This window comes from Orbicella franksi, chromosome 1 (genome assembly GCF_964199315.1).
Source record: "Orbicella franksi chromosome 1, jaOrbFran1.1, whole genome shotgun sequence".
Taxonomy (NCBI): domain Eukaryota; kingdom Metazoa; phylum Cnidaria; class Anthozoa; order Scleractinia; family Merulinidae; genus Orbicella; species Orbicella franksi.
The window spans coordinates 7,085,719-7,109,791 of NC_138145.1; the positions used below are offsets into that span (position 1 = coordinate 7,085,719).

Below are 24,073 nucleotides of genomic sequence, written 5' to 3' on the forward strand. Positions count from 1 at the left end.
AATGTACACTATGGCTTGAAGAAACTTTGCAGAACAGTTTTAAACCTTTCAGTCTTTCAGTCTTTGAGTTTGCCATCACGTCAGAGGCGTACGGGCAACTTTTTCCCAAGGGGGGGGGGGGGGAGGGCGGTGAGCCATTTGCCCAAATAAATTCGCTCAAGTTGTCCACATATTTACTAGGTGACAATTTAATGAAAACGTAACTAGTGAGCAGCACTCTGCGAACTGTATACGCAGTTGAATAACTTCTTTATTTCTCCTACGCGTTTCGTGTGGCTAACGCACACTTCGTCAGGGAGTATAATACAACACGAAGTGCCGGTATATATACCTAACTCATACTAAAGTTTACATTTCGTAATAACACACCTTGGGATATACATATAGGAAAGACAAACTCGGCGGTAATGCGTCTAGGAAACAGGCGGTAAATTTCGGCAAGGCGTAACATATTTTGTGCGTGATATAATTTTGGGGCCCACAGTTTTAACTAAAGCTTTAGCTAAAACTGGGAAAAATAGGCCAGAAGAAAGACATAAAGAGCCTTTCACGTTACCTAACGAACGTGAAGTGTTACGTACACACCCTTGCTTGAGAGGAACTCGGATACAACCATACATACACTGCAGCCCAGCAAAGCATATAAAAGGCATTGCAAATAAAACGTTGTCAAATTAACAACTACCTATTTTATGTAAAGTTCACAAAAGATCCTACTTATTCTAGCTGAATGAACATGATATTTGCACACTCTCTTTAATTTCAGGAAATTTTATTTTAAGAACATAAGTGAATATTATTACACACTTTAAACTCTATAGTAGTATACTCTAGTATTGTTTTGAGATAAATACTTGGAGTTTGATGAGTCAAATGCAAATTTATCAAGAAAACATCTAGAAATCCCGAAAATAGTGTCACCGACTTCGTCTGTAGTCAGTAATTTATCCAAGCCTCCATCCAAGGGAAATCAATTAAATTGTTCTCTATTCTTTGAAGAATTTTGCACCCTCGCAGAACAGTTCGTTGTTTCCCCTGGCAACCTTCTAATAGTGGGTGACTTCAATTATCACATGGATAAAATCAGCAATTTGGAGACTGTAAAATTTAACAAGATCTTAGAATCGCTCAGTCTAGTCCAGCATGTAAATGGACCCACCCATAAGAAAGGCCACACCTTAGACCTGATCATAACTAGGGCCGAGGACGAGCTAGTTACTAGCGTTGAAATACGCGATCCAATGCTGTCCGATCACTCTGCTGTACACTGCAAGCTACGCCTAAAGAAACCACCTCTGGAACGAATGGAAATTAGTTATCGTAAACTGCGCTCGGTAAATATGGACAGTTTTAATGACGACCTAAAGCAATCTGACCTTCTGACAACCAACGCCTTTGATCTTATGGATCTCACTGAAAAATACGAAAATACTCTGACGGAAATACTTCAAAGGCATGCACCTTTAAAACGACGCATGATAACTCTCCGTCCATCAGCACCATGGTACCATGAGGGTATTAGTAACGCCAAGAGAAAACGTCGAAGGCTGGAGCGCCGCTGGCGATCGTCGAGACTGTGCGTCGACAGACAGATGTTTGTCGACCAGTGCCAGGTAGTGAACAAAATGCTAAGGGACGCAAAGGCTTCATACTATTCATCTATTATTTCAGAGAATGCATCAGATCCAAAAATACTTTTCAACGCAGTCGACAAGCTATTACACCGCAGAGTAGATAGACGCTATCCGACCGCACCCTCAACGTTTGTGCTTACGAACAATTTTGCCGACTTTTTTGACAAGAAGATAGCATCCATAAGAACGGAGCTATCCAAAGAAGTGACTTCTGGTACCCAGTCCTGCGAAGTATACAAACAGCCATGTCAAGCCGAATTCACAGAGTTCAGGGTGATATCAGAAAGAGAGATTGAAAGTTTTGTGGACAAAATCGGTAAAAAATCCTGTGATCTTGACCCTATACCGGCTTCTATTCTTAAGGAATGTAAATCAACTATTCTACCCGTGTTAACTAACATCGTTAACATGTCTCTCCAATCAGCATCTATGCCCGCTGCACTGAAAGAAGCAATGATCAAACCGAAGCTGAAGAAGGACAACCTGGACTCTGAGGATTATTCAAACTTTAGACCTATCTCAAATCTGAAGGTTGTATCTAAGATAATTGAAAAAGCAGTATCTTGTCAATTGAGCGACTATCTACGCGATAATGATCTAGAGGAATCTTTTCAGTCAGCATATAAACGCTTTCACAGCACGGAGACTGCTCTCCTGAGGGTGCAAAATGACACTCTCTGTGAGATAGATAATCAGAAATGCGTTATCCTGCTACTGTTGGACATGTCTGCGGCGTTTGATACCGTCGACCATAAACTGCTACTAGAAAGAATGGAAAAACGCTACGGCGTGAAAGGAAATGCGCTAAAATGGTTTCGATCCTATCTTCAAGACCGGAAGCAGTTTGTAATGATTGACGGAACCAAGTCAGAGATGAAAGAACTTCGCTACGGTGTTCCCCAGGGATCCGTTTTAGGGCCAATCCTGTATTTGTTATACACATCGCCCATCGGGGACATCATCAAACGGCACGGACTTAACTACCATCTATACGCTGATGACACCCAGCTCTACCTCTCATTTAAGCCCAACTACGCCGAACAACCTGGTTCTATAGCTAAAATAGAAGCATGTGTTTCTGAGATCGACTCGTGGATGGTGTGCAATAAGCTGAAACTAAACAGAGGAAAGACGGAGCTTTTGATCTTGAGCGCACGACATCGTCCACCCCCATTAATAGACCACGTCGATGTGTCTGGTGAACAGATCGAGCCATCTACTTCTGCAAAGAACATTGGAGTCATCTTTGATGAGTACATGTCACTGGAAAAGCATGTTACCAGTACCTGCAAGGCCTGTTTCTTCCATCTTAGAAACATTAGCAGGATAAGAGTCTGTCTATCTCTAGCAGACACTGAAAAGTTAGTACATGCATTCATCACTTCCAAACTAGATAACGCCAACTCGCTTCTATATGGACTACCAAAATTTTTGATAGATCGTCTACAAAATGTCCAGAATGCTGCGGCTCGCGTTGTTACTAGAACAAGGAAATACGATCATATCAAGCCGGTTTTAAAGCAGCTACACTGGCTTCCAATAAGCCAGCGCATCAATTATAAGATTTTACTTTTAACCTATAAAGCGCTCAACGGCCAGGCCCCTAATTACATTACTGAACTGCTAGAGCCTTATGTACCAAGCAGAAATCTTCGATCCTCCTCCAAAAACCTCTTGAAAGTACCACCTGTCAAGTTAATAGGCTATGGTCATAGGTGTTTCTCTTTTGTAGCACCTAGCCTATGGAACTCTCTTCCGAACAATATAAGAGGGAGCGGCTCGCTATCAGATTTTAAGACTTGTATAAAGACATATCTTTTTAACAAATTTTATAACTAGACTTTTGGTTAGTTAGTTAATTAGTAGATTAGATAGTTTAGCTAGTTAGTTAGTCAGTCACTTAGTTAAGTTAGTCAGTTTTTATTTAAAGGTTTTAATGATTCCTAGTTTTACTTTCATTTTTACAGCTTAGCTATTTTATTTGTTAGTAATTTTTTATCACTGATGTAAATTTTTAATGTAAATTTTATTTTTAATAACATTTTTTACTGTAAAGCGCCATGAGCCATGGATGTGGCGCTATACAAATCTATTATTATTATTATTATTATTATTAATTTATAAAACAAGTTATAGAGAATTTGGTTCTGAGGTCGTACCCGTTACAACTTAGTGGAGTGATAAGTACAACTCGTTATGAAAGAAACGATACCTCGAAAAAGATGCCGATGAGGTTTATTTACCATCTTGGGACCCAGCGTTTAATTGAGAAAATACAGTAGCACTAGTAGACAAATTTTACGTGGGTCATTTAATGTTATGAGGCTTTGAACGTTTACGGTGGTTCCTTTTTTCCAGGGCCAATTCTAACCAAGTTTAAAGGCCATTATGGCCACGAACAAAAGAAAATCTCATGCATATGGCGTGCAACTTAAAGATTATGCCCGTAGATCAAGCACCCTTTCTCTACTGGACGCCGTGATGAGCCTAGTACGAGAATAAAGAAGTGTATTTACGTGTTGTAACTGATGGTTATAAAACGGGCTGCTCTCTTACATACGTATATAAGGCGCCAAAGGGTGTGGTTTCTCAGCCGTTTTAATCTGAATTATACTGTAGATTTTGACTCTTGGTCCGTGAAAGGGTATGCTTTACACTCTCTTTAAGCATTTGTATGTAGTTTAGATGCCAACTAGGTTTTTCCATTAAAATCAGGAATTCGAATTACGCAAATATATACCATTCCTGCTGGTTAGTTGAGGTCATGTACTAGAGCGAGAGATTATCAAGGTAAGCTTACTTTGATAATTTCTTGACTAGAGACGTGTGCTTCTTTTAGAGCTCTAGAACACGATATCGAATTGTGAGTCAGTATGAAACAGGGTATCGAAAATCGCATGCTTTGGTCTGAAATAGCGTAAGGGCTTCATGAAGTGCGTGGCACGTCCCCAGCCTAAATTTGTGGGAGTACCCCTCTTCCCCTCCCGTCCCCTGTCGCGAACTGAAGATGCTACGCGCTCTGTTATAGAACAATAACTTCTGACTACTGTTTATATTGGAAGTGATTTTGTCATTCAGTGGTATCTTTATTCTTTTCTATTGTTCATTTCCGTTTGAACGCCAACGTACCAAGGCCGTCATATTGTTCAAAGAAAGCAACACTCGGCATCAGCCTTGGTTTATTCTTTTATTATCTTCAATGACATCAAATAACTCAAATGCAACGCTTCCATCTGCCAGAAGGCACTTGGACGACGTCACATCGCAAATACACCTCTGCAACAACGTGCCTCGTGGCTCCTCCAGAGGCCAGGCAACCGTTGTCTACCTTCGTTGCCAGAAAGGGACGATATCGGGAGTAAGGAAGGTTACCTGTTGCCTCTGCCGAACGTTGACAACTTCTCTTTAAGTAAACACTAGAAAACTTGCTTTTTGTGCGTGTTGATTGATATTAATTACTTAGACGCTGGTCGCAGTTGGTTGTCAAGGTAACGTAACTACATTACTTTTCACGTGGATGGGCTGTTTGATGTAAATTGTGGTGTCTTTGTTAGGCTGGACATGTGATGTGTCATTCTTTAAATACACGATGAAGTAACCTGAGGAAAAAGGAGCGTAGACGTGTTTATTGTCCATAGACTTGTCTACCCGTGTGCTTAGCTGCAACTCACTGGTAATTTAAGCGGAACTTTTGACATGTTTAACAAACGACACTTGTAAACCAAAAGAAGTGCAACACAAAGCCGATCGATCGAGCGGCACTTTTTAAAGAATGCACTAATGGGTGAAGAATTAATAAAAAGATGAAATCTATGCTCAAAATAATGTTCCAAAATTATTTTTTGATTAAACGGGAACAGTAATTTCAACCAAAATGTTAAAAATTACTGAAATTAATGCGCTCCATAAATCCAAGTTTCTTACGCCACTCAGTCTAGCAGACTAGCCTTTTAAAAGAAATTTATGCCACCCTTATTTTTCGAGACGTTCCTTTTTTTGTTTTGTTTTGCTTTTCTTTTCAATTAGACAAATTATCAATTAAACATGTTCTGAAAATTAGTATTTACTTTTCGAAGAGGGGAAACTGATCGAAAACCCAGAAAAAATCCTACAGAACCTTGTTAAATCCCCAGCCTCGATCCTAGTCTCTCTTTCTTTTGTTTCCCTTGTCGTGGGAGGCAAAGGAGGGAGCCTGGGAACATAGTTGTTAAATCCCTTGGAGTGAAGGCGAACTCAATTCCAGGCCACAGGAGTGAAGAGTCTCTACCCATATAACGTGAAAATAACCAACTCAAGCCTTGCAAGGAGCACAGCTAGTTCATCATAGAGACTCTCTCCACTCACCTGTCCATAATGTTTCCGCCGTAGTCACAAAAGCTTTGCATTGATCGTCCATGTCGCACTTGTATTTTGCCTCTGTGACGTCATAAACTGCCAGCTGACATGCGCCGAACAAACGCGAATTTAAACAGTCGTAATCATGTAACTTTGGGAAGTCGGCGTTAGGAAGTTCCTTGTAGAAATTTGTCGGACTTGTGTACGGTTCTAATGAGATCGAGATAAGAGAAAAAGCGTAAAAATTAAAAGGGAAATTTTTCAGGACCTGATAATACTTCATTACAAGTAGTTTAAAATGTAAGGCTTCAAAAGGATGAGAACAATTAAACTTTTTACAATAACTGTAGTCTGCGGACCCACGGCTAGCTACTTTGACGATGTTGTGACGAAATTCATGATCAATAACAGGACAGACGCATGAGAATACCAAATCAATGGGCATTTTTTATACCTATGATGTGCGTAGGCTTAGTGAGTTGTAAATGTCCGAACTGTTATTTAATAGCCTTTCAATTACGAATATCTCAGAAGACAGGCTTGATGGGGGCACATCTTGGAAAATAAAGAAATGTCAACTTTCATAATAAGCAGTGGCTTAAATAAGCTTCCCCCCTACAGTGTCTTTACACTTGCTTAAAAGGCGTTTAATAAGGGGGGCATATTAGAGAGTGGGGGTAGCTGGGTTGAGGGAAGGGAAGTTCTTTATTCGAAGCAATTTGGCGTTTCAAAAGTATTTTTGGGTTTATCATGATTTGGAAGGGATGTTACTTTTGAAAATTTTAGATGCGTGCAAGAAATATATAATAGTAAAACTAAGATATATAACGATATGAAACCCAACACTATTTCTAAAGCCGTTAAATGAACATCACCAGGTTGGGTTAGGAGGTTATATGGGATATATTTATAATTTTCCCTTAGAATTATGTCGCAGTAAACAGAAGCCTCCATTTCGCGTGAAAATATGCTCGGATATTTGTCCGCGGACATTATTTGTTCCGAGAATCTCACAGTTTTCCGAGAGCGTACAGATTATGTCCAAGGACGATCCGAGCATATTTTTTAAGTCAAATGGCAACTGGTTTGTTTGTTATCCTTCAAATATAATACTTTTCGCAGTGTGCGAATTGAGGAATATCACTCAAATATTCCCTAGTTTTAGCTGAGGCACATTTAGTCACGTGACGCGTTTAGACCAATCGCGTTCGAGCGAAAATATTTGATGGATTACAATTTGTAATCTATTTTATACCTAAATGTTTTCCTAAACGTAGAAGATCGAGCACTCTTTCCAAATGCCACGCAAGTTCGTCACTGCTCCAAGTCAATGTCTGAAGATTGTATTTAATCTCGTTCAAGTAACTTTGTAATTTCTCCGGAGCTCCTGGTATGAGAATATGACTCATTACACCACGACTCGCGTAATCTAAATTTTTGGCGGCGATTACACCTTGGCAGCGTCCTCGATCACATTGCAGTGTTTTATTTCCTTTAGCGCCTCTCACAACACAGTCCTTGTTTGACAAACATTCGGGTTCTTCATTGTCAACATCGTCAAAGTCTGTCAGCTTGATCTCTCCGCCGACCAGAATGAACTGTGACAGCTTGAAATCCCGGATAAGGAGCGAACCGATTGGAGAATGGGCTAAATAACTCAATAATCTGGCAAGACCAAGGCAGATCTGGAAAGGGAAAAACATTTGATTGAAATACTTCCTGGTATGATTAGAATTAACTAGGTGTACGCCAAAATTTAATTCGTGCATTGCATGAGCTAATATCATCTAATTTTCACAACTTTAAGTTTGCTCTGAACCCTATGTACAGAATTTTTCAAAACTTTGCCAAAAATTGCGTCTTATCGTGCTTATTAAAATTTGATAATATATATAAAAAAAATCAGTGTGCCGTTTTGAATTATAAGCCCCTAAAGCTGTAATTAAGGGTAGTTTTAGCAGGTCATACTGATGCTATGGTAACCTATTGTGTCACGAAAATGATAACAACGTGTTCACCAATGATTGGACAGTTTTGTGGTACCATGATTGTAGCATCAGGTGATAAAAAGCGGTTGTAATGAATTATCAAAATCTAACTGCTGGAAACAGTTTTGAGCCACCTTAAATACAAAGACAAAAATCCCTACCCGGAATCTTTCCTGCCAAGGCAGCTGTACCAGGGTGATGACATCAAGCGTCGAACCAATTTCCGTTACCATAGTAAGGCCACGGGTCATAAGGTCAGCGGTATTAAGCTCATTTTGCCAACAGAAACCTAGAAGCTAAGAGAAAAAAGTTTAAACTTGGCAAATCATCCTGCACAATGATATGCGATAAGCTTTAATCATTTTGAACAAGAGACGATTTGTTTAATTTACAACCATTAATTTGTAATTATTATTTCTGGGACTAACGCACTCACTGAACTGAATAGAACAATTTTTTTCTGGTACATCAATCAATCAATCAATTAATCAATTAATCAATCAATCAAAACTTGAGCTAACCGAGGTTGACCACCCCTCTACTAAATGGGGACACCTAGTGGTGACTATCTAGGGACGTAGCCAAATGGAATACCCGAGGGTGTCAACCAGAGATACCTCCACGTTTTCAAAAGTTGTGCCGCAGTTACGTTCGTACGTTTAACAATTGTCCCAATATAACTGTAGACTGAACGTTTTAAGAATAATTAAAAGATTAGCGTTAGTAAGCGAAACAAAATCACTGAAAAATCCCAAGACGTTTAACAACTTGGCCAAGGCCACGAGTGAAAACATTGACTGAATGATCATAAACACAATATTGGTTTTACAAATCTTAGTTATTTATGATCTGTATCTTATTACTCACAGTTTCGTCGAGTTTTTCCTAAGAAAACTGTTCCTTTATCGATCGGAACATATAAACATCAGTGAACGTTCGTCTTCTGTGCATCTGTGCTTTGTGGCAAATGGAGGTATTTTTTGTTATGTCCCCGTATCGCTTGAAACCGCATGTTTTCTTAAGCCACCAATGCAGGGGTGGTGCATTGATGAGAAGCTAAAAGGTCAGACAAAAGGCAGGAAAATGTCGATTTGTAAAGCAATTACAGCGAACAAAATATCCCGCATTTCATCGATTTCAGTATCTTTAAGATCTTTGCCGAAAAGCAATCATTGTACTTTCGGAGAGCGGAAAATAACTTAACGACTCCCATTAGTAATTGATTTTCAACTACTTTTTACTGACCTCAATCAGTTTTAAAATTACAAATGGGCGAGTCATTTCGATTTTTTTTTCGGTAATGACGCTTGATACGTGCCGACTTAGCAAAACGCGCTTAGAAAACGTCTTGTTATGGCATAATATTACCAACTTATTCTACGTTGGAAACCTCGAGAAGAAAAGAAAATTGTGAACCTGATGAGATGCGTTTTTGGCCCTCAGTAGACCTCCCTAATCTGCTTTCATTTGGAAAAATATTTCAACAGGCAGGCATTCTCTCATACTGTCCAGGTCTGTCCAAGCTGTCTGCTTTGGGCTGGGTTACCGTTGTATTTTGTTCGTTCAGTTTTTTTTAGTTTTGCCTTTCCTATTAAAACGTGAACACCATTTTCTCTGATATAGACCCGGTAAACATTGATCGTCTAGCTTGTCAGGGAGTCGATAAAATCCTCAGCAGAGCGGGTAAAAATCGTTTTTTACGCTCAACCCCTAAAACAAAAGTGACCGCGCGGAGACCACTACGCAAAGGTCCTCGGAATCTCCCAAAACAATCATGGTAAAAGCGACATAAACATTTCCTCTAGTGTTAGTATGGGAAAATATACATCTTTATTTTCTTAGGGTGGCTATTTTTTTTCCTCGGGCGGCAACGCCCCAAAAACTGACAAGAGAACTTCCGTGAGAGCGTGGGAGCCTGAAATTTCGCCAAGGAAACTCAAGAGCCACTGGGTTGGGTAACTTCTGTTACAGAAGTGTGCAAATGCTGCCACAGTAGTCCGCCAGTGGTCTGCCACAGTCGTTTAACCGATTCTTCCTGGTATAAGAAAGCCTTTGTTTGTCATATTTGTTTTGAAAAATGCGGTATCAAAATAAAGAATTGAAGTATGCTCTGAGGAAAAGCTTTACAGCCAGGGGGATTTGGCGAAGTTATGTTTTTCATGACAGTTTTAACACTTTTACTTCATTGTCTTTCAGGTTTGTGCAGTGTCCACAGTACAGTGTGTAATGGCAGGTCTCATAAATTTCTTAGATTTTGAAGATGATTATTAAGGTGCAGTTATAGGTTTGCATTAAATAGTGGGAAAACGACCTTGTAAAGAAGATTTAATTGAAACATTTAAGCTAGTAACTGTCATGTATGCGTCATCGTTTATCACCTTATCTGCTTGTAAAGTTCAAAGGCATGATGGGAAATAAAAAAAGCACGTAAAGTTGACAACATGGGGTAGTGTCTGTAGTGTACATAACAGTAACTAATACATGGGCATTAAAATAAGCCTCTCCTGTCAGCCTGATTCATTTGGTGGAATTGATTTGTTCCTGTTTTATTTCTCTCCTGACTTACATCCCATTCCAAAACATAAAAAATAGAAAAATAAAAAAAAGAATAGATAAAAAATCACCAAGACTAGACATCATTTTAAAATGGTCCTTAACCTTCGCATTTCGCATTCGTTCTTGTCTCTGGATGCGGTGGCATTTAAGCTTACACACGTCCGTATCGAATGTCGCCATTTAATATCCACTATAGTTCAGAATCACTAAATGAACCATATAAAAGGCCACTTTTGGGCTCTATTTCTATTTCTGTTTCCTGCATCGGATAAAAAAACGTCCTGGGCAGCTGGACCGAATAGAAGTTGTTGTCTTCCTGTAATGTATTGTTGCAACCATTACTGAGTTTACTGAGTGCTTGAAAGACTATTTTAGTCAACCAGCTTTCATTGAATCAACTTTCACCTCACGCACAAAAAATGCCTCCTGTTCCGATGGATAATCCCGACCCGAAACAAACCAGTGCACACAATCACTTTAGTGCTCTAAATTGTCACAGTCTCAAAGAAGATTGCCTTATTTTATAGAGCCTCTATGCTTAAGAGCTATCTCTACCGCTCCATGAATAAATTTCACATTAAACACAACTGGAACATTAGGAATAAAATTAGTACTAAAAGTACATGAAAGTAATTCTAAAATAAAGAAATAAGGAAATTGCTAAATAAAGTTTAGAGTCATTTCTCGTCTACAAACTCTTTGGTGTTACAAAATTAAACACACAAAATACGAGGAAAAACTGTGCAGGCCAGAAATTTCAGTTATGTTCCACTACCATTAGTTAGTGGATTTACTTATTAATTTGATTTCGGACTTTTCAAGTCTCAATTCAAATTCTTCAATAATTTTTTTTGACATTATGTTTGTTTCCCCTTGACCATAACACAATTCCTCTATAGAATGTTCAATATTTATTCACAGAAGAATTTCAAGATCATCCTTCCTTTTTTAATCGAAGTATCAAATTCTTTAGCTAGTTGGCTAAGAGGATTAAAAGGTGAACAGAACACTCCAAAGGTTAATTAAGTCTTTAAAACGTTGGGCCTACCTCCAATAATTGAAATCACATCTTCAAGATTACAATAATCAGCTTGCAAGCATGTGATATGAATATGACTTAGTGGTGGAGGGCATTTCTACAATTTCAAGTTACGTGAAAGGCCCTCGAGTAATTTGTCCCTTCCCTTTTTCCGTTCTGTTCTCCCGCTATTTACAACACTATCGTTGGCAAGATGTTTCAGGACTTTCAAATGGCTCCTTCTAGTTGAGATAGTTCTGATACTGTCATGATATTTAAAACTATAACAAGACTTATCGCATCAGTGATACGACCATTATGGTAACAAACATATCGCGAGCAAACAGGCGTCTCAATTTGTATGTACACAAGGAACATGGTCTGAATTTTACGACGGTGCGACAAAGTTTTTTTTTAAAGAAGTCATTCGCTAGCCTTGTGGAAAGAGAAAATCATAAATTGCCCAAAATACCCAGGATCAACGAAAAAGGCAATGGTTATTTTTATCATCTGATGCAACTCAAATCAATTATTCTGACACAGCACTTAGCTTACCTTCACAATATTTGCATGTCGCAACTGTTGAAGCATAATTATTTCCTTGGCCAACTTGTATTTTGCGAAAATAAAACATTCCTCAACAGTTCTATTCCCCGTAGGATGTAAAACACAGCGTTTAATATCCTCATTGTCTAAGCGAACGCTTTTTATAGCGACTTCGTCATCCCTGTAGAGCCCTTTTTGCACCGTCTTGGTGTAGCCGCGACCAATATTTCGCACCACTTTAATGGCTTTTATTTCGCTGCAACCGAGAAGACCAGTTGATAATGACGGTAGTTTCCCTAATGTTGTGTTATACAATGGTGAATTTTGATATTCTTCCCATTGTTTCAACTTCGAAAAAGATTTAAGAGCTCTTCCTTGCTCCCGGTACAATAATTCAGATTGCAAATTCAGTAATATTTCATCTTTCGTGTTTTGAACGTTGTATGAAGCCAGCGCCGAAGGGAAACCACTAAAATGATTGTTTACTTCTGAAGCACGTAGAAGATGGTCAGTGTTAATCTCGTGTACGGTCTCCAAGATCACAACCAGACAGCAAAACAATGACAAAGAACATATAGTTAACAACGTTCGTACCAGAAAGCCACGCCGAGATCGCTTCATTGCGATCAGATTCCAGTAATTCTTAAGGCAAGGAAATGCACTTCAAGTGTTTCTTCCCCGCTTGAATAATCCATTTCTAAGCTTCTGACAACGCAGACGTACTCGAAACTGTCTCTCAGTCAATTCTGACAAACGTCGGGGATTCCAGTGATGTGTAGTATAAACAAAAACCGGGATATCGGACCTCAAAAACGGGAAACGGCGTTTATTACAGATTAAGAAGCGTGGTAGATAATAGAGTGGGTCTGGCAGCGGAAATCATTAGCAAAACATCAAAATTTAGACAAAGGCTTTGATAGTTTGTTTAAATATCTTTAAATATCACACCCATTAGTACAATATAAAACACACCTCCTTGATAATGAACTGCAAATCATCGACTACTGATATAAATAACATCACACAAAAAAGATATCAGCTGTCAGAACTCGTTCACCGCAGAGGAGAATTGACAGCGCAATTTGAGGCGAATACATTTTTCTGGGAAAGCGCAATGAACATGAAAAATTAAAATTGAATTTTCAATTTGTTAACTTGTGAGGTTTTAAAAGTTACTTATAGATGCAAATCTAAAATCATCAATATGTGTATGTCAAACCCTGCCGAATCAATCTGTAAAGTTTTGTTTCTTTTAGTTTAGTTTAGTTTTGCTTTTTTATTATTTATTTATTTTTATTTAACCATTTATTATTAACTTAAAGCGAACAACTCCGCGAAAATACGAACGGAAATGGTGGTGAAATCATAAATCGCTTATTTCATGATCCCGTGTCTGAAATTTCCGATTTTTCTATTTATCCTATATCACAGTCGCAAAACATATCACAAAAGGAAATTATAATTAATTGAGTGAGCGCTTGATATGTTACCAGCTCGGGTTACGACACATTTGTAATGACAGAAATTTTTCTCTGCTCATACCCTCTCACAGGTCATTGCATGTTGTAAAGTGTGTACCGTAATTTGCCAGTTGCCGTGAAAAACTTGTTTTCTTAGTAAAATATTAATATTGTTTATCATTATTACGGGATTAAAGGAAGGCAACAATGCTGGAGATTTCACTCCACTTCGAAGAGAAAGAAAAAGTAGGCTATTACTTTCTAAATTTTGCTCATAGCTGACCCAATGGGTGAAAGGGTTACATTTTCACAATTTATGGCATGAAGATGGCCATTCCAAAGAATAAGCCCTTTTCTAATGACCGTCAAACAGAAGTAATCACATCTGGGGCCCGTTTCTCGAAAGCCCCGGAAACGTTTCGGGCCCGTAAAGCCATAGCAAAATCTCGAACCTTACGATTACAGCGCTGTTTTATTCACATATCCTTAATATGAAGAGAAGTTCCCTTCATACAAGGAGTTTCAGGCGCATACACTTCTCCGTTTTTAGATAGATTGACTAAAAATGGCTTTATGGGCCCGAAAAGTTTCCGGGGCTTTCGAGAAACGGACCCCTGGCTCGATTACAACAAATGAAATAATGCAATTGCCGAATTCAAATTAGTGACGATTTTTCTGTCTCAAATTTATCCGTCTAATTTTCCGTCCAAATCGACGGGAAAATTAATTAATAGGACGAAAAACTCTCTTCAATTCATAATAGACTCACTAAGCGTGATTTTTGGTATCATTCAAAAGGTTTGATCTGACGATGCAGTCAAAAGAAGTTTATAGCGAGTTTTAACCAGTCAGAGAGCTCCACAAACCCTTTGAGGCTCTGTAACTTCAGCTATTATATGACCGAGAAAAAAAACTTCATTGTGATTGGCTGAGAGCAGGCCAATTTATCGTTAATTTTTAATTTGTACTGCAGTGCAAATTGATGCGCGCGTTTGACAATTTCCTTAGTCATATCGTCGTCGGCGTTGGCTCGTGTCCGAGCATCAATTTCTTCTAACAGTATGGTCTCCTCTTCATTGATGGCCTCGGAGGTGGCTTAGCCCCAATCCTTGCGTCGAATTTGCGAGGGCAGTGAGGGTACGGGAGGGTGGTCGGTGGACGAGGGACTGCAAGGCGGCGTTTTTGTTCATATAATGAAACACTACTCGTGCTAGTTCAGAATTGTTCCAAACTGCACCAACCTCAAGGCTCGTGCAATTTTGAAAAATATTCTCACATATCACTCGTAGTGCAAATTCTTTATTGCACCCGCATTCATACGACTACCACGACACATGAAAGCTGAAGAAGCTTATAGCTGTAAGCGAATTTCCTTGTGCAGTATTCGCACTGGTCCACGAAAAGTGTTGGGGTATATAAACCAAGCTCTTTTTACCTAATAGTCTGTTACGAGATGTCCAATTTTCCAGGCACTCAATCCAGGCTTACAAGAATCCTCAAAATTCTTTTCCTCATTTCATTCACAGTAAAATTGCATTAAACCAGACTAAAAATGTACAGATATTTTAACACAACGCGATCTTCATTCTCGCAGAAGAAATGGACCAAAACATAACATCAATGAACAGTTTAAGAGTGTCTTGAACGCGGTAGTGCGTTTGCAAAGTATGTTCCACAACAACCACAGTCTCCGACTGTGATAATTCAGTGCTATCCAGGGTTATGAAGAGTTGGTTGGCAGTCCAAACAGACGGACAGTGCCGGCATCACGATCGTGTTTATCCTGAAAAACAAATAACAACTTGGATCACATTAAAAAAAAAAAAAAAAAGTGAAGCCTTGGAGCCGACTGGCTCGTAGCTGCCGGCGCTTACTCCGGTTTCTGTAGCATGAAGTGGCTAGGAGTATTTCTACTCCCCCTGGATGGGATGCTATTCCATCGCAGGTCACTCCCTCGCAATTTGTTAGGTTTTCCCAACAATTCACCGGTACCCATTTATACTCCTGGGTAGAGAGAGGCACTGTGAGAGTTAAGTGTCTTGCCCAAGAACACAACACAGTGTCCCCGGCCAAGGTTCGAGCCCGGACGCTCGATCCAGAGACGAGCGCACTAACCATGAGGCCTCCGCGCCTCCACACGATCGCACTTTGGATCGCATTTTGCTGTGTAGTAACTGATTAACAAAGAGACAACTCGCCCGTGTTTTCTATGACTGAATAGTAAAATGAGACACAGAAGTCGATTTCAATGCTTCAAGTTATTATAGTCAGGCATACAAAACAAGGGCGAGTAGTTTCAGTTACTTTTTTAAGTTGACACTACAAAGGTGAGCCGTCAAAAGCCTGCATCTTTAGGCATTTTTTAATCCAAAACTAAAGAATAACTTTAGTTTCACGGAAAAAGGTACGTAGTTTACATCGGCATTTTCAATAATAACATCCCGGAGTTCAGAACTTTCATTATTTATCGTCACCCGGCTGTGTCTGGACAAGTTTCGAAAAAGATAACTATACTACGTTCTGTGAGAAGTAAAACCAAAACCAACTGTGGCTCACTGGTTTTCCCGCGCTTTGCGTCAGCTATGTGTATCTACTTCAAGTCTTGACTTGTCCACTAAAGTAACCGATTAGCTGTATCTTTTGTGATGTGTGATTACTTTGGTATAATGGCTTTTACATGTACAACAGTAATTTGAAAACTGCCTTAATGCAAAACCAAAGAAAACAGCCCCAATGGCATAAAAATCACGTCTTCTTTCTAACAGATTGCCTCAGTGTTTACCTTATCGTCACACGCGAAAGCCAAGAGAGGTTTCTGTGGATGCCAGGCTACTGTAAAGGTTGGAGCATTGCATGGTACTTCACATATCCTCTCGCCTGTCTCGACCATCGTCTAGACATAAATAAAATAACATCGCTATAAAGTGTTGCTTACAGCCCTACGCGAATAAACCAATAAAAAGCACCTCAACATTGGAGAAAAACTCACTTCACCTGGCGTTGAAGCAGTCGTCAGTTTGAATAAGAGTTTTGGAGAAAATGTCTAAGTAGGGATTGGTGAAAACGAGAAAAGGGTTCGAAAGGTGCAATTCTGGTCAATAGCCTACATGAAACTGGTCTAGGCCTACATGTACATTGTAGATAGTTGTTGTTGTTGTTGTTGTTGTTGTTGTTGTTGTTGTTGTTGTTGTTGTTGTTACCATTGATGTTGCTAAGTCTGTCGTAATGGTTTCCACTGTTTCAATTGTTGTTATTATCACACTTGCTAGCTGATAATCATTGCTGTTGCTGCTGTTGTCATCTCGTTGTTTTTAATGTTGTTATTGTTGTTGTTAGTTGTTGTTGCCAATGTATTGATACATGCTTGTAACGTTTTTTATTGCTGTTCTTTTGCTGTTATTGTTCTACTGTTGTTCTTATTATTAAATTGTTATTGTTGATATGAAAGCTGTTCTTGTTATTATTGATGTTGTTTTATAGCACTGCAATATTTATCACATACTATGTCAATGATAAGATCCTCAGAGCCAGACGCCAGCATCTCTCCATCGTGACTGAAACTCAGTGTTCTAACGGGCCAGCTGAGAATCAGAAAACGTAATCAAGAATTTCATCAGTAAAAGCCATTAAAGATTTCTCAGTGCACCATTCTTAGAGGCTCCATTCTGATATACTATTGTAGACATTCTTTGTAAAGCCTTGTGAAAGAGATCTGATATGTTTCCTTCCATGTCCATTTTATGTTTCTTGCTAGAAATTTGGGACTGGGACGAAGAGTTCTTCGAGTACTACAAGTACTAGAACTACGAGTAGTCCCTCTTTCGCTTGGTCCGTCGTGAGTGACGCGAAAGGGAACCGCAGGAGAAAAAATGGCGGCGCGAAATCCTTGGGAGTAGAAGCCCTTATCACCCCCAAGATTTCACGCAGCCATTTTTCTCTCGCGGTTTTCTTTCGTGTCACTCACGACGGACTAAGCGAAAGAGGGTCTACCCGTAGTCTAAGTTCTCCGATGTAAATCCCACTCATCTTAACGTGTATCTATCTCTATTTACTGTCACTCACTCTAATCTTGAGAATGTTCTCACACACACCAGCTCATCCAGATCCCACAGGCTCACCAAAGCGTCTGCACTTCCAGTTGCAAAGTATCTGATCAAGATAAAAACGAGCAGTCAAGCACAATGACATGTAGTGAACCGTTAATGGTCACACACACAAATGCAAAAAAATACTTTGTTTCCATTCACGTAAAGTGCGTTTCTACAAGAATTGTCGAAAGTATGAATACCAAACTGTAGGAAAGTATCAGTGACAGTGTTAGCTTTATATCCTAACTTTTGACATCTTTCAGTTTGGAAACTGCCTTTGATTGGTTCCTTTCGATTTAATTAACCAATGAAACTCTGGGTTGGAGGTTGAATGGATCGTTACCTTAACAACCACGCCCACCTTACAAAGTACTCTTGAAATTTTGTCTGAGTTAGCCCAGGACTAAAAAATGTTAAAAAAATGGTGAAACAAAAAGAGAACTTAAGCAAGTGGAAATGTTGTGTGTGCCACTGTAAAATGGTACTTCTAATCACTGAAAAGTCACGAAAAACTGCCAAAGATGCTTGGCTAAATGGGCCAGCTGACAACTGGAGGGGAGAAATAAATAAATATTGTACCTGCAATGTAACTCTATGGTGAAGTAATAGGAGTCTCAAAATGTACTAACAAAAGGCATTTTTTACAATCTTGAGCACATTATTTGGTCTGATCATGTGACTAACAGTTTACTCTACATGAAGATGTAGAAGTTTACTTACCTTCCCTTGGGATCAAACTTTATACAGATACAGTTAGCAGGATGAGCATGTAATGTCTGTTGTGGCTTCAAATCTGGGTAACTTAATTACAAAAAATAAATAATATTACTGGCATATACCAAAAACCCTCCAGCATATCACAATACCTACTTGAGTTATGGTAAATCTACATCTGGCCATGGGGTCTATACTGCCAGAGCTTATCCCCGGTTCTGTAACACTAGCTAACTAGGAGTATTTCTACTCCCCCCTGGATGGAAGTAGTCCATTGCAGGGTTACCCCCCACCATTTAATTCCCTGGTACCCATTCGTACAGCTGGGTGGAGAGAGGCACCGTGAGAGTAAAGTGTCTTGCCCAAAGAACACAACCCAATGTCCCCAGCCAGGGCTAGAACCTAGACTGCTCCATCCAGGCATTTAGCCAGATGGGGTCCATGCATCATGTGGATGGCTCCTTTCTAAAGAAAATTATTTTATTTTTCATATGCTGCCTTAACAATTGCTCATTTGAGTAGGCCCTATAGCACATTTTGGACGGCCACTTTTCAAATTCTGGCTAAAAGCCTGCAGTGCACCATTTAAGGTCATTCCCCAGTATTGCAGTGCGAATCCTTACTGCGCATAATTTATGGCATCATTAGCACGCGTTTGTGCACACGCACACTGAAAACATGGCGGATTTGCCTTGATATTGAGTTCTGTCAGTTGAAAAATGGCTATACATGTAGCTCACTAACAAACTCGGGCGCACCAAATTTTTTTCCAGTCATTTTAATCAGCTAATCATAAGCTTTGCATGAGAAAAGACTGATCTGATTCCTATTAAATAACGATAAAATGGGACATTTTCAATGCCTCACTGCTTCTTAACAAGCATGGGCACCCCCCTTTTTTATTTTATAATTAAAGTTTTCATATGATAAAAATTCATTGGACAAAGTTTGAACAAAAATCTATGTGCAATTTTATTTCAGGGGAATTACCTCAAGTTCTCAGTGTGAATTTAATTTTACCTCAATATGTTAATACATCCATGACCATTTGTAAGGAAAAATAAATCATTTGTGTTGTTCCAGGAAATTTCATTAACCTACGTAGAAGAAACAGAGAATTTTCACATTAACATCACCAAAAACATAACAGTTGCCTTTCATATTTCATGCCTAACACAGCACTTAGACTAGCCACAAGTTCACCTTTGCTTTTAGTGCAGAATGACGTGAATTATTGGAAAGCTTGGACCTTTACAAAATCTGTCTAACACTGGGAGCAACCTTTATCACATTTACATGCATGTGTACGTATGTACATGTATGTAAATGATGAAATCTTCCATTCATTATATCATTACATTATGTACATGTATATATATGCATATAATTTACACGCAAATAAAGTTAAAATGATGTTGCAAAGCTGTTTACAGACTATACATGTATGCACTTGTGCAAGTACCTCATAATACATGTTCTTAAACATGTTCTTACATCTAATAGTGAATAGGGTGATGGTGGCTAGACAGGAAAATTAAAAGCTGCATACTACAGTATTTCGCGCCGAACCCCATTCCAACAACTGGTAAGAAATACAAAAGAAAGGGAAGGGGGAAATTGACTTCTTTATTTGCTATAATCTGAGCTAACACTGAATAGATACATGTATATCAACTTTAAATTAAACTTCCTTGTACTTCAATTGAAAATGTTGGTTTCCTGCTTTGGAATCATCAAAGACACCAGTTCCCCAATTAGCAACCATTCCCAGCACTTTAAGAAAGGTTTCCACTTGTTGCTGTTGTTTTTGTTCTTTATAATTGGTTTAATTAATTTAACCAAAAAGGTTTGACTTTTCTTTGTCCTGCACACAAGTGGTCTGACAGGAAATGACAAGAGCATGAAAAAAGTGTTGGGGAAACAGGTGTATAAAAGCTGATCTAGATGAGTGTTCCCCACTCCACCCCGTCCATGTATTCCTCATATACATGCAGTGCCAAAAGAAATGAAAAGACTGACAACTGTTTTTAGTGAACATGATATGACATTTGATGGTTCTACTTCGGAAATTAAAATAGTCGTGGAATCATATTTTTATTTTAAGGGAGGAATCATTCAACATCATGTGTAATTACATAAAACAACCCACTCACCTCAAATTTAAATTGTTCATCACACCTCGCCTTGTAAGTTCTTGCATCTATAAATGTTATTAGATCTTCCTGAAAAAAAGGTTAACTGTTAAAAGACTGGATTTGACAAACCATACAGGTTGTTATCAGCTCTGATGCTGTAACTTAAGATTTCTGAAGGGATTTGACAGCCTTATGCATGAGTACTCCCAGTGCACTCTCAAGAATCATGACAGGTCTTGTTTCTCGTGAAAGTCATCTTGGAAAAAACCGATACATCTTGCAAACTGGCTTACCTTTAAGCAGTAATGTATCAGAAATGTCTTGTGCAAGATTTCAGAACTTCTGAGGCAGTATGGCCTCTGAGACTGAAGCTGAATACTGCAACTTATTATATCTCTCAGTTAGTACGCACGCTGTGATTGGTCAATTTAGCTGGCCATACTCTCCAGTACGGCCCACTAAAATTTACAGTTGGTTTTGTTGCCAAACTGTTTTGTGATTTATCGAAAAGTGTTCTTAACTTTTACAGCAAGTGAAACTTTACAACTTTCTTATACTCTAAATTACGTAATAAAGCGTGCTAACGACTTAAAAAATGTTTCAAACTGATTCGTTTTGCTTTCGAGGTGCATCAGAAATTTGAAGCCTTTCCAAATCCGCGTGAATAGCAATCGTTTCCAAACCTGTCAGGTACACAGTAGAGATATCATAAATATCTCACTAACCTCGTCTTCTTGGTCCATAATGTAAGTTACGGATCGTCGTTTTTTCCCCTTCAGTTTATGACCCACACACTTCCCGCTTGGGCCATAAATCAAAGGGGAAAAAACTTGGTCCATAACTTACAGTACCGACCTGGAACTCAGTTAGTAAGAGGTATATACTGTAGCGAGAACCCTAAAGGGCTTATCACCCAAACTCCAGATGTACAAGATTATTATTATTATACCTTATTTCCCACTGCTATTGTGTTGCCATCAGGACTCCAACATATGTTAATATTCTCTCCTTTAGTATTTACTACTGACACACACTTGTTGGCTGTAAAATGAAATTACAATAAGAGAGTCTTCATAAACTCAATTGCATCTAAATATTTTAACATGTCGGCATTTTAAATGTAGAATGCTAAATGTAGATATGTAGACTATTAAAAGGCACAAGGTACAATGTAGGTAAAGTCTATATTGAGTCTACTATCAGTGCAGCTCTAATCCCTGGCTTTGCAAGTATGAATTGACCAGGAGTGTATGTATTTCTACTCCACCCTGGATACTAGTCCATTGATGGGGCGTGTTTAAAACAAATGGTAAAATGACGAAATGGCACTGTGGATAAGAGTCAATGTGGGATACAGGTGTCTTAAAGGGTTAACCCTTACCATTATTGGGAGCTAAACACTGCAGAGTCAGTGATATTTAGGCTAACTGCAATACCATTTTGTCATTTTGTGCTTTAAACATGTTCCATTGAAGGGTTTCCCCTCCCTCCCCCCCACCCCCCCCCCCTTCCACCCTCTTCCACCAGCATTAAAGAGTAACGTTTCATGCTCTAGACAACGCAGTGTAATGATCCCCTACCAGGGCTGAAATCCCAACTGCTCAATCCCGAGTCCTCACACTAACCAACAGGGCACTGTACCATCCCCCCAAAATATAAGCTTAATGAAATTGATGACTTCATAAATTTACCTCTTGCATCCCATATTCTGATAGTTTTATCTCCAGATGCAGTCACAAGGAGATCTGAATTGCTAGGATGCCAACAGAGCTGATCGACACTCTCACCGTGGCCTTTATGGGTTGTTTCTTTTGTCTAGCAAAGATGGTACAGCTGTCAGTTTAATCAATTCAAATAAGTCTTAAACTTAAATAAGGAGTTGAATTAAAGTAAAAATATAAGATCTAGAAATCTAAAAGCTGTAAATAGAAAAATGGAAACTGCACTCACCAAGCGATCTTTCTCTAGAACAAAAATACTGACAGTTCTATCGAAAGATCCTGAAGCAAGTCTTCTACCATCACAGCTCCACGCCACCGAATGAACCTAAAACACGCGCAAAACATAACTTAACAAGCTACATTTTGCGCCAAAGCACGACTCTCAAGTTTTAGTACATCCTCTATGCAAATAGTACATCTACAGGCCAGATATCACCAATTAAGCACCAAATTATAGTTTCTCTTTGCAAACCTTGGCTGTATGGGCAACAAAGTCTTTCGTTCTTGAGTTATTTTCAAAGTACTGTCGCATTTCGTTCAAGTCGGTGGCCGCCATCTTGAATTAGTGTCGTTCCCAGGTTCATTCGTCGTCTATGTCGTTTGAAAGCGTTAAATACCACAGACTGGGGCAAGTGAAATCATCCATAATTCTGCTCAAAAACCATTTATATTCTTACAAAGCTTTGTCTCAGTAAATAAAAGCTTTCTTAACCTTGATATTAACACATAACGTCGCTGAAAATTGTCGCAATTTATAACAGACCGTCTGATCCTAGTCCTCATTTATAACGACATACAAAACCGTATTCACGCGCCAAAGCTCCTTGTATGAACATGCGCTTAGTGCCTATCGATAACCCTTGAAATGCACGTCATTTTAAACAAGAAAGGCGCATTCTAAACCTCGGATAGTTCGGCCATTGAATAAAATCAATATGCGAGCGGGCACACTGAGATACGGCCGTCACGCAACATGCGGGTCTCAAGCTGTGACTGACCTCTGTGTATGTTGCCTGTCTGAAATAAACCTTGTCTCAGACTTGTTTATTTATCGCTCTTTCCTTGATTATCTCTCCTACTACTTGCCTTCGCAATGTGCCTGCTTCTTATTGTTTCTTTAATTTAAGGTAACCAAATCTAAAAGGCAAAGCAAACTTACAAAGACGAAATTAATTCTAATGAGGAAAGGACTAGATCAAAATGCTGAAATGTAAGGGATACCCAAATCCCTAGTGATATGGGTATCCCTTTCTAGGGTGTTTGTTTGTTATCGTTTCTTTACTTCAGGCAGCCAAATCGACCGAAGATTAAAAAGCAAAGCAAATTTTTAAAGACGAAAGGCGTTGAAGGGGAGAAAGGACAAGAAATGCGAATAATTAAGGGATACCCAAATCCCTAGTGATATGGGTACCCCCTTCCAATATGTTTATTTGTTATCGTTTCTTTAATTCAGGGTAGCCAAATCAACCGAAGATAAAGAAGCAAAGCAAACTTGCAAATACGAAAGTCATTCCAATGAGGAAACGACTAGAAATGTTAAAACGTAAGGGATACCCAAATCCCTAGTGATATGGGTATCCCCTTCCAATATTTTATTTTAACAAATAAACACACTGGGAGGGGATACCCATATCACTAGGGATTTGGGTATCCCTTACATTTCAGCATTTCTAGTCCTTTCTACATCGGGATGACTTTCTTCTTTGCAAGTTTGCTTTGTTTTTTTTTATTTTCGGTCGATTTGGCTACCCTGAATTAAAGAAACAATAACAAATAAACACTCCAGAAGGGGACACCCATATCACTAGGGATTTGGGTATCCCTTACAATTTAGCATTTCTAGTCCTTTTCTCTGTTGATTGACTTTCGACTTGGCAA

At 39.0% G+C, this 24,073-nt stretch overlaps 2 protein-coding genes across 3 annotated transcripts; both read right to left on the minus strand.

Annotated features, from left to right (window-relative positions):
- Positions 1-3,779: 3,779 nt before the first annotated feature.
- LOC145487039 (extracellular tyrosine-protein kinase PKDCC-like) lies at positions 3,780-13,454 on the minus strand. 2 transcript variants are annotated; one of them, XM_081465749.1, is made up of 5 exons: positions 12,087-13,454; positions 8,119-8,253; positions 7,225-7,654; positions 5,979-6,179; positions 3,780-5,233 (listed from the first exon to the last, which is right to left on the minus strand). In XM_081465749.1, exons 1-5 carry the CDS (start codon positions 12,696-12,698, stop codon positions 5,118-5,120), a joined length of 1,494 nt encoding a protein of 497 aa, XP_081321875.1. In that variant the 5' UTR covers positions 12,699-13,454; the 3' UTR covers positions 3,780-5,117. The 2 variants fall into 2 exon arrangements, 1 of the variants encoding a protein (XP_081321875.1); XR_014049350.1 differs by having other exon boundaries at positions 5,146-5,233; positions 5,752-6,179.
- Positions 13,455-14,554: 1,100 nt separating this feature from the next.
- On the minus strand, positions 14,555-22,751 carry LOC145487052 (THO complex subunit 3-like). Its single transcript, XM_081465763.1, has 11 exons — positions 22,668-22,751; positions 22,425-22,520; positions 22,166-22,289; positions 21,424-21,515; positions 20,493-20,561; positions 19,360-19,436; positions 18,346-18,426; positions 17,600-17,686; positions 17,040-17,118; positions 16,320-16,430; positions 14,555-15,320 (listed from the first exon to the last, which is right to left on the minus strand). Exons 1-11 carry the CDS (start codon positions 22,749-22,751, stop codon positions 15,258-15,260), a joined length of 963 nt encoding a protein of 320 aa, XP_081321889.1. The 3' UTR covers positions 14,555-15,257.
- Between the last annotated feature and the right edge of the window lie 1,322 nt (positions 22,752-24,073).